Source organism: Ictalurus punctatus, chromosome 5 (assembly GCF_001660625.3).
Source record: "Ictalurus punctatus breed USDA103 chromosome 5, Coco_2.0, whole genome shotgun sequence".
In the NCBI taxonomy this organism is placed as follows: Eukaryota; Metazoa; Chordata; class Actinopteri; order Siluriformes; family Ictaluridae; genus Ictalurus; species Ictalurus punctatus.
This window is the reverse complement of record NC_030420.2, coordinates 20,517,382-20,527,422: the sequence shown is the minus strand read 5'-3', so window position 1 is coordinate 20,527,422 and position 10,041 is coordinate 20,517,382. Positions and strand designations below refer to the sequence as shown.

Sequence of the window (10,041 nt, the reverse complement as noted above, 5' to 3'; positions counted from 1 at the left end):
TAAATGTTTGAAATCAGTGTTGTTGACAAAAATATCACTGTGTTAACATATTAATTTCTTTCATTAGAAAATGAACATTATTTACATAAAAATATATTTTTCAATGGATGACTTGGAACTCCTTTAATACTGTTTAAAAAGCATCTCAGTAAAGTATGTGCACTTCAACACTTATAGGCCTTAAATTTGCTACCGAAGGAAAAATGTTTTGCGCTACATCAGCCCTAAGAACATCACACAAATTTTTGTGTGTTTTCCTGTTGAAAGACATCTCACCCAGGCGTAAAACTGTCATTTATTTCAGAAATCTATGGCTGCGTCCGAATATCCCTACTACCCTATTACACAGTAGGCGAAAAGCAGTACACCAAAGGAGTAGTATATCCGAATTCTCGCTCATAATACAGTAGCCAACCCACTGTTTCCGCTGAGATAATGTAATACAGAACCACCGGACACCGTGGATACTATGCTATCCCATAATGCAACGGGACTGTCGTGGAAGAGCCGTCGGAATCCGTGCCATGTAGTACGTCCGGATCGTATTCATGCTTACCACTTATACCGATCAGTACGTACTGTATCAACGGCCGAGCAGTAGGTACTGAATCGAATGCAGTAGGTACTGAATCGAATGCAGTAGGTACTGAATCGAATGCAGTAGGTACTGAATTGAATGCAGTATGTACTGTCACAGTATGCGATTTCAGACACAGCCAGTGTTTTTAGGAGAAATCTAGAGAAGGACAGATCACATTAATTAAAAAAAAAAAATAATGATAACTAAGAGTCTTATGAAACTAACACACTGTTGTAATAAAGTGATTATAAACAAATAAATATCTGCTGTACGGTCATATTCCATGGGATTAGACTAAAATAAATGTACCATGTTGGGAAGTTAGGGGCACTCTAGTGGTTGATTGTCAAAGATACTTCCATCACTAGGATGGTTGTTAAAGAATTTAAAGAACAACGTACTAAGTAAGCTCACCTCAGCTGGAGGCACTCGTGCGGCGCTCAGTGTGAGAAGTGAACTCTAAATCCTGCAGCTCCAAGCCCTCCATTGTGGAGTCTGCACTATAGCGCTGCTCTGTGAAGGGTACATGCGGGTCGGGGAAGTGCGTGTCATGAACATAGGCTCCCTCTGAAGTGCGGTAGCTGTCACTGGAAGGGTAGCAGGGGTAGGGGGCGCTCTGGCCAGGCACGCCTGGATGCACAGCCACTGTAACTGAGGCGGATGCAGTCACAGTAGTGATGGGCTGGCAGAAGGCGGGGCCCGAGCCAGGGTGCAGGGAGTGAGAGTAAGTGTTATGGGAGCGAGGCTGCCGGGCTGCCGAATGTTCTCTGGACCCATAGGGGCTGGCGCTTTCAAATGCGTCCGTGCGCCGCCTCTGAGGGGGAGGAGCCTGTCTAGGCCCTGCGTCCCGCTTGGGTTCCCGACCAATGTGTCGACGAGAAAGCGGAGGTCCTGCGTCCTGAGTGTGAGGAGGGTGAGTGGAGCGGTAACGTGGCTGCTGCTTGGAGTCAGTTCTCCCAGCCTGTGAAAAATGTTTACACACAATGAATATGGTACACACAAGCTCTGTGCATACATTTTTATTGTTAATAAATATAAGACATTATATTATATTATATTGTAAACATTATTTTGAGAGAAAAAAAAGTTGAGAATGTTCTTGTCTTACCGAGTAAGAAGGTAAAACGTGTGGCTCTGTATGATAAACGTTTGGTTTTGGCCCGGTGTTAATCCGCATGTCATCAAATTCAGATTGGGTAGCTCGCTCCCTGGTGGCCTGGAGGTCATAGTGCTTGAGCTCATGACTAACGCCCGAGGCCGTGGAATTGGAGCTGTACTCTGAGTCGGACGAGTCTGAGCCAGTTCCAGTGGTTGAGGTGGCAGTGTGGTTGGGCTGCATGGTGACGTGCACCACTGGAGGAACATGCTCTGGAGTTGGAGTGGGCAATCGGCTACGTCCGTCCACAGGAGACACCTTAACACACGAAAAACAATCAGAGTTTCCAACTGTGCATACTTACAGATCTATCCCCTAGTAAGTTGCAAAACATCTTCAAAATATCACCTATCTGACTAAAAACCATCATAACTAGGAATATTATTTACTCCTCCTTAACCTAATGTCTTGCATTTACTTCCAGATCACTCCAAAAGATAGGAAAGAGCTGAATAGTTGGTTAGGGGTAGGAGGCATTAGCTAATATGAGACATGCCTGGGGGCATTGAGGTCAGCACTGACCCTACCCTGGGCTCTGCATAGGTGTGTCTGTGATATATGCTGGAGCCACACAGGATGGATGGCATGACAGGAGCAAACCTCTTACCTCAGGATAAGGGCCGAAGTAGGACAATAAGACTGGGAGCAGCACAAGGCCATTCAGGACCCCCAACACGGTCAGGATGGCCAATACAGCAAAGAAGTATCTGCAAAAAAATAACACAGAAAATAGTTTAAAATGAGGGGGAAATTAGATATTAAACTTCCATGTAAATAAGTAAGTAAATAAGCAAGACAATAAATCAAATGCAAAATATATTTATAATGTTACAGAACACACACTTGGGCACCCCCAACCTTCACCACACGCTCACAAACAGGAAATAATCATTAAGCTTAAAAACTAGGTTTACCTTGTGCCAGACAAAGTCTCCAAAGAGTGCTAGTCTTTTTAGAGAGCAGGACAGAAAAGCTGGAGACATAATTAGTTGGTTAATTCAAAGACATGGAAAAAAAAGGGGGAAGAAAAGAGGGAGAGTTTTCTTTTCTTTTTTTTTGAGAGGTAAGCAGAGTACAAGCAAACATAGGCTAAAACAAAGTGGGAAGGAATGTGGAGTAGAGGACTTGAGAAAGAGATGAATCACAAAGGGACAGGGGCCTCTCTCCCTTGCTCTTTAAAAAAAAGAATAAGAAAAAAGGAAGAAAGAAAGCAGAAGCAAACAAATGAAATGAAGGGTATAGAATTTAAACAATTTAGTCTAGGAGGAAGAGAGGAGGAAAAACTACAGGCCCCTCTTGCTTGGCCTCAAGCTCATATTCACTCTCTCGATCTCTGTCTCTCCCCTCTCTCTTTAAGCCGCTGTGAAATTTTCCTGCCTTTCACAATCCCTTGGTCTTATTAAATCTCTGGAGTATCAGGTAAGACCCTCCCCAAACCTCCTTGACAAATCCCCCTGCCATCTTCCTTCTCTCTCTCTTCATTATAGCTAGCTTTACTTCTCTTTAGGCCAGTGATGCATCTGTGCAAACTACAGCAGCTCAAATTACAACGGCCATCTTTCACCTAATTAAAGAAATGCAGAGACTCATAAGAGGCTTTTTAAAAGTATTTGTAGAAAGGAATTTAGGCCATATACTCCCCTCCTTCTCTTCCAATCCCCAAGCTTTGAATTTGCTAAGGTGAACGCTTGTCCACGGTCTCCAAAGCAAACCACTGAGAAATGGGTGACACCAAGCCAGAGCCATCACTGGTGTTCAGCCTTTATATATATATATATATATATATATATATATATATATATATATATATATATATATATATATATATATAATTTTTTAATTTTTTTACAATTGTGTACGTGTGTGTAATCTCCTGCCAGTTGATATGCAGCACAGCAGGGCCTCAGACTAAACCGACACAGTTCCACCACCCGGCCTTCACACCTGAACAATGTCCAGCTGCAGCCACACAAGGAGCACTCACTCTCCGGCCCTGCAGCTACAGGGTGTGTGTGTCTATGAGATAGCTTTATCGTTCTCAGGAACTGTATTTATGAAAACCTCTTCTTTTTTGTTTTTTGAGTTTTTGTTTTTTCAAGTACACCAACCAAATGAAAGTGAGAAGGAACTTTAGATGCTTTATTAATATATTTTTTTTAAATAAAAATGGCTATAACTCAAAAATAATTCAGAAAGTTCGAACCTTCAACAAGGAGTAGGACTACTTAATTTGCTCTAGATAAAATACAGTTCATTTAAAAGGAAAACCTTCGGAAAACATCACAAAAAGGCAGACAATGAACACCTTGAGCTTTGTTAGTTGTCTGGTGTACATTACGCAACTACCAGACTATTCCATTCCTACATAACTATCCACTTTTTGAGCAGAGTGTTTTAGTGCAGCTAAATAAAAATAAGAAGCTATTGAAGTGAAGAACATTGATTATCTCGTTACAGTGGCACCTGTCAAGGGGTGGGATTTATTAGGCAGCACAAGTGAACAGTCAGTTCCTGAAGTTGATGTGTTGGAAGCAGGGAAAATGGGCAAGTGTAAGGATCTGAGAGATTTTGACAAGGGCCAAATTGTGATGGCTCGACCACTGGGTCAGAGCGTCTCTAAAACAACAGATGTTGTGGGGTGTTCCCGGTGTTTAATGGTTAGTGCCTACCAAAAGTGGTCCTAGGAAGGACATACAGTGAAATGGCGACAGGGTCGAGGGCACCCAAGGCTCAGTGATGCACACAGGGAGCGAAGGCTAGGCTGTCTGTTCCGATCCCACTGTAGAGCTATAGAAGCAGCACAGACTGCTGAAAAGGCTAATGACGGCTGTGGGTGTGTAAGGAGCTGCGCAGATTCAGACCTGTCAGAGTGCCCATGCTGACCCCTGTCCACTGCTGAAAGCACCTACAATGGACACATGAGCATCACAACTGGAACATGGAGCAATGGAAGAAGGTGGCCTGGTCTGATGAATCATGTCTCTTTTACTATACATCATGTGGACAGCCCACCTGACAGCACACCTTCAGAGGTCTTGTAGAGTCCATGCCTTGACGAGTCAGAGCTGTTTTGGCGGCCTAGGGGGGCCTACACAATACTAGGCGGGCTGGTTTTAATATTATGGCTTATTGATGTCTATATAAAATGATACCAGCCAAACAGCTAGTTCTAATCCTACTGTAATAGCTCGATAGCTCTAACATATTTGATCTTTTAGGGCAGCAACAGGAGCACGTAGCTACAACAGTCACTTGCATTTTGTAACGCAGATCATATGCCTTTATGGAAATCACCCTCATGTTAGCACATTATTTGCTAAAGATATCCAAATATCACCACACACCACATGGCGATGAGTTCTGCAAGGCCGGATGGTGTGTAATTTCTTAGTTCTTCAAAACAGCGCTCACAAGCTCTTCGCTCTTTTGGCGAAGGCAGATTCAGCAGCATCGAGAATCTTTGGGACTATTATTTTGCAAGGACCACAGTGGATGTATTTGTTAAGAGCAAGCCAAAGTGGATGTAGCAATGCTGAACAACAGTAGGGAAAAATCTATTCAAATAAAGCGCCTTGTTATTAATTGAACTGTTATCGTTTAACGCTTAATGTAGCATTAAAACAACAGAAACAAATCCTGTAAAAATCTCCCCAGATGCTTGCTCTTACACCCTTGCCCCTTCGATCGCATCACCAAAAGGTGGACTCGGAGGAGGGTCACAGGGCTTAGAGCACCATTTTGGACAGGGCCTTAGACTTGTGCACCTGTGTTGGCGTACTACTGACTGCACCCACCACTATGCAAATCAAAATGACTGACTTGTCCAAACATGAAGCGCCACAGGTCAGAATGATGGAGGATTTTACTGAGTCAGTAGTTCTTGACGGAAAGCAAAGTTTGAGGAGAGAGATTTTTCCACAGATGAGTGATATTGCCAGAGATGGAGACAAACAACAAAGACCGTTTCTGTGATGAACTGCACAGTCCGTCTTAACAAATCACATGCCAAAGTGCAACTGAACTGTGAGTTTCGAACAGCAGTCGAGAGCCGTGCCTCCCTAGCGAAAACGTCCGAGCACATACCTCGCCGAGCTACACGTCTCAACTGTTTGGACTCAAAACATTCAAAGCCCTGACAGGGGAAAGTCAGGGAAACATTTATTTCTGCAAGACTAGAAAAATACAGAACCCACGGTTTTTATCTTTCTATTTTTTTTTATTGTCAGGAGCAGGGTGTGTGTGTGTGTGTGTGTGTGTGTGTGTGTGTGTGTGTGTGTGTGTGTGTGTGTGTGTGTGTAAAGAGGAGGTTGTTTGGTGAAAAAACAGTGGCTATGATTCACTGGGAGCTTGTGAGTTACTTTGGCCCCAGTGTGGTCTGTGTGTGTGTGTGTGTGTGAGATGAGCAGCAGTTAACAGTTAAATGTAATCGAATCACTAAGCATTTATTTTCAAACGTTTATTTAATTGAATTTTTTTCAAATAGAAAGAAAATTATATTTTAAATCTAAGACTCTCATAATTCCCATCTATAATCAATTTTCAATGTTGCTGGCTTGCTGCTTGTGGACATCTCAAAGCCAAAAATGGTATTTGTTTATGTTTCAGCAATCTAGAACTTGCATTTATATTTTGGTAATGGTTTAATTTGTTATTTTTTTTGGTAATCACATGGAATCAGTTTGTCCGGGTTATGAAAATGGTCAAAATGATCAATGTTCAAACCAAATGTTGATGGAAAAGTGGTCCTAAAGAACACTGCAGCAAATCACACAAGACAGAAACATGCAAGCTCATGCAGAGAGCGTGGACATTCGCATATCATTTTGTTTTTTTTGTCTGAAAAACAAAACGCCTCATTGCCCCAGAAAGTAGGTGGTCTATTCTGAGCAGCAGTATTCATATAACGAAGATAAAAAGTTATAATTAGGCTTGTGCATTATATGTATATTATATTGTATATTATATTACACTGCCTCAATATCCATCTGGTACTGGTTACTTTGATTTTATCACATTACCAAACTTTACGCATTTTCTGTAGGAGTTATCACTCAAAAATATGCCTACTCTGACCGACCTACAGTGGCTATGGTGACCTACGGTGGCTTAGTGGTTAGCATGTTCACCTCACACCTCCAGGGTTAGGGGTTTGATTCTTGCCCCGTGCTGGGGGGGGTTTCCTCTCCAAAGACATGCATGGTTTGGACATGATTGGCATGTCCAAAGTGTCCCTAGTGTACGAATGGGTATGTGATTGTGACACCCTGTCCAGGGTGTACCCTGCTTTGTACTCGATGCTCCCTGGGATAGGCTCCAGGTTCCCCGTGACCCAGTAGGATAAACAGTATAGAAAATGGATGGATTAAACAGACCTACAAAGAAATGTCATATCTAACACTTCACAAATAATAATTAAATGGTTATTGAATATGCTGTGGATATCCCGAAATGGTGGAAATGTGAGTTTTTCTGAATAGAATTATTTATCGCAATTTTATAAATTGGTAAATGGTGAGTGGGGAAAAAGTTATATCACACAAGCCTAGTTATAATATTCCAGTAAGTTACAATAAACATTCAAATGTGTGGGGGAAAAAAAATCAAATGAGTGCTGAACCCTTATGTTCGGTTGCATCAGCTGGTCATTTTGACCTCAACTTGGGTTATTCTGACTTGTACCACTGCGCTGCTGAACTCTCAATTTTGATTGGCAGACAGACGTTCTGAGTGTGCAATTACTTTTCAGTAAATGCACAGCATAAGGTCTTGACCGCATTACAGTTCCATATCACTTCACCAAGTTAACTGAAAGAACGGAAAAGTTAGCCTACTGTCCACCATAGCAGACACATTTAACACCAAACAAAATGACAGAAAATTTAAATTTTCCAGAAATAAGTAAGTAATAATTGACAACCAGCCGTTTAATTATTAGAATAATAATGCACACCCGAGGTGGTAATGCGGCCACGAGTCGAAGCGGAGGCTTGAGCCATTGATATGCAGTTATTGGAGAGAGAGAGAGAGAGAGAGAGAGAGAGAGCAAGAAAAAAGAAAGCGAGAGAGCACGTGTGATTGCAGTAATGAAGCAGGAAAGCTGGTGAACAAGTATCAATATTTAGTATTTATTCGTTATTTAGTTATCTATATTCTGCGGTATATTTATTATTATTTTTTTTATCTCTCTCTTTCTCCCTCTCTCCAATAACTGCACATGAATGGCTCAAGCCTCTGTTACCAGTTCTAAAATGATGTTTTGGAATTAGCAACAGAGGCTTGAGATGGGATGCGTAATAAATTAGTTCCACACACAAGAGCGTTTTAAGGACAAAAATCCTGGCAAATGTCTTGAAATAAAATGTCTGAACAATGTCTTGAGGTGTGGTAACTGTCGTATAAGCCGAATAATTGACTCCGGTCCGCTGAATTATTAGAAAATAATGCACACCACCAGAGATATAACCGAAGCATCACCACCTCGGGGGTGCACTATTGTCTAATAATTCAACGGACCACAGTCAATTATTCCTTACTTGAACACAACATTAGGGTTTGGATAACCGAACTGGTTCATACTTGATTCATAATCACAGCTTAAGTGTGTCCATGTGTCCTTACTTGACTATGAAGTCGAACTCAGATCCTGCCAGCATGAGCACTCCAAGCAGGGTGGAGAAGGCTCCATCCAGAACAGGGGCAAACATGTGCTCCAGGGCCAGGACCGCCCGCTTATTTCTGTCTCCGATGGCAGTGAGGAAGGCCTGTATGGAGCACTGGAAAGTTAGAACGCAACCAGACCTGCACTTACAGTACCCTCCAGAATTACACCCTTATTGAACATGGCTCAAACATACAGAAGTGTCTAACAAGGGTGGAGACACAATGCATATGGACTTCCCTCTTCAATTCAGATCACAGCTTTTCTTTGACGGAGCTAGTCATCGAACAACATTGGCTTTGTGATTCTTTTACCATTTCTGTGTTGATTTGTAAGTCATTTGACGCATTGTTTGGTTCTGGCCAAGTCTGAACCTCCTGGAAGAGGCAACTAGGTTTTGAGCTGAAATATCCTGCTACTTAGCAGAATTCATGGTGACATTAATCTTTATAAGAGCCCCTGAACCACCAGTCAAAAAAACCAAACAAACAAAAAAACAGCCCCAAAGCATCAATGATCCACCACCAAATTTTACAGTGGGGTATCAAGTGCTTTTCCTTGCATGCCGTCCCCTTTTGTCACCAAACACACGGCTGGTGGACATGACCAAAAAGTTTCATTTTGGTCACATCTGATTACAACACACAATACCAATTATAGTTGTAATGACACAATGTGAACGTCAGGCACATTGTTTTTGTGAGATGCTCTCAGGAAAGGCTTCTTTCTAGCAATGCTTTTAAACAGCTTGCTGTTGTGAAAGTGGTGTTTAACGTGACAACCAGAAGACTAAACTGTGCAATTCACAAATTCTATACTTACGCTGAAAGTTGATTGTTTTTTCTCTTGGTAATGGATGACAAACAGTTTTTATGTATGTGCAATCTCATATATACACCCCAAGTAAACAGGACTTTAAAGGTATGATAGTAACTGGGGACTGACAGCAAAAGGGTTTTTTCTAGAGCTGCAACAACTGATCAATAAAATCGATAATAATCGATTATGAAAATCATTGTCAACGAATCTCATTATCAATTAGTTGGTCTGCGCGTGGTACGTTTATTAATTACGTCACTTCTGTTCCAAAAACATGCTTCAGATAGTAAATACTAAAGTTGTGTCCCAAATTACTTACTATACACTTTCACTATTCACTGTATACTCTACCGTTTAGTGTAGTGATTCCGCGGACCCCTAGTGGTCAGTGGTGTAATTGCAGGGTGTCTCTAGGAATGTCTTTAAAATGTTTAAATAATTTTTTTATTGTTAAATGTATCAAAATATATTCAAATAAGATGTTTTAAAATTAATCAATTTGGTTATTCGCATGCATTCACAAATATCACGTTAGCTGAGCTGACGATCGTTTATTGATGGATTTATTTTAAATTTATTTACAAATGAACTGATAATTTGCAAAAAACCTATGAGTGGTAGACAAGTTCAAGTGTCGCATTGATGGATAAAATAACAAAAGATAATTCAGAGAGTCAAATTAAATGTCGCACCAACAATAAAATGTAATTGAACCTAGTATTTGAACCTACATCTGTATATAAATATATATATATAATATATAACTTTTTATAGATGCAAAAAAAGCACAGAATTAAACTACAATCCTAAATTAATAATACATATTCT

The 10,041-nt window shown here is 41.1% G+C and overlaps 1 protein-coding gene across 2 annotated transcripts in view; it reads right to left on the bottom strand.

Annotated features, from left to right (window-relative positions):
- The window catches only part of ptch1 (patched 1), a 59,747-nt gene that overhangs the window by 4,900 nt on the left and 44,806 nt on the right, over positions 1-10,041 (bottom strand). For both annotated transcript variants that reach the window (XM_017468747.3, XM_053680302.1), the window contains exons 20-23: positions 8,355-8,497; positions 2,344-2,443; positions 1,689-1,994; positions 995-1,541 (exon numbers count right to left, since the gene is read on the bottom strand). In XM_017468747.3, coding sequence (XP_017324236.2) covers positions 996-1,541; positions 1,689-1,994; positions 2,344-2,443; positions 8,355-8,497 — 1,095 coding nt within the window. In that variant the 3' untranslated portion in view covers position 995. The remainder of the gene's footprint in view (positions 1-994; positions 1,542-1,688; positions 1,995-2,343; positions 2,444-8,354; positions 8,498-10,041) is intronic.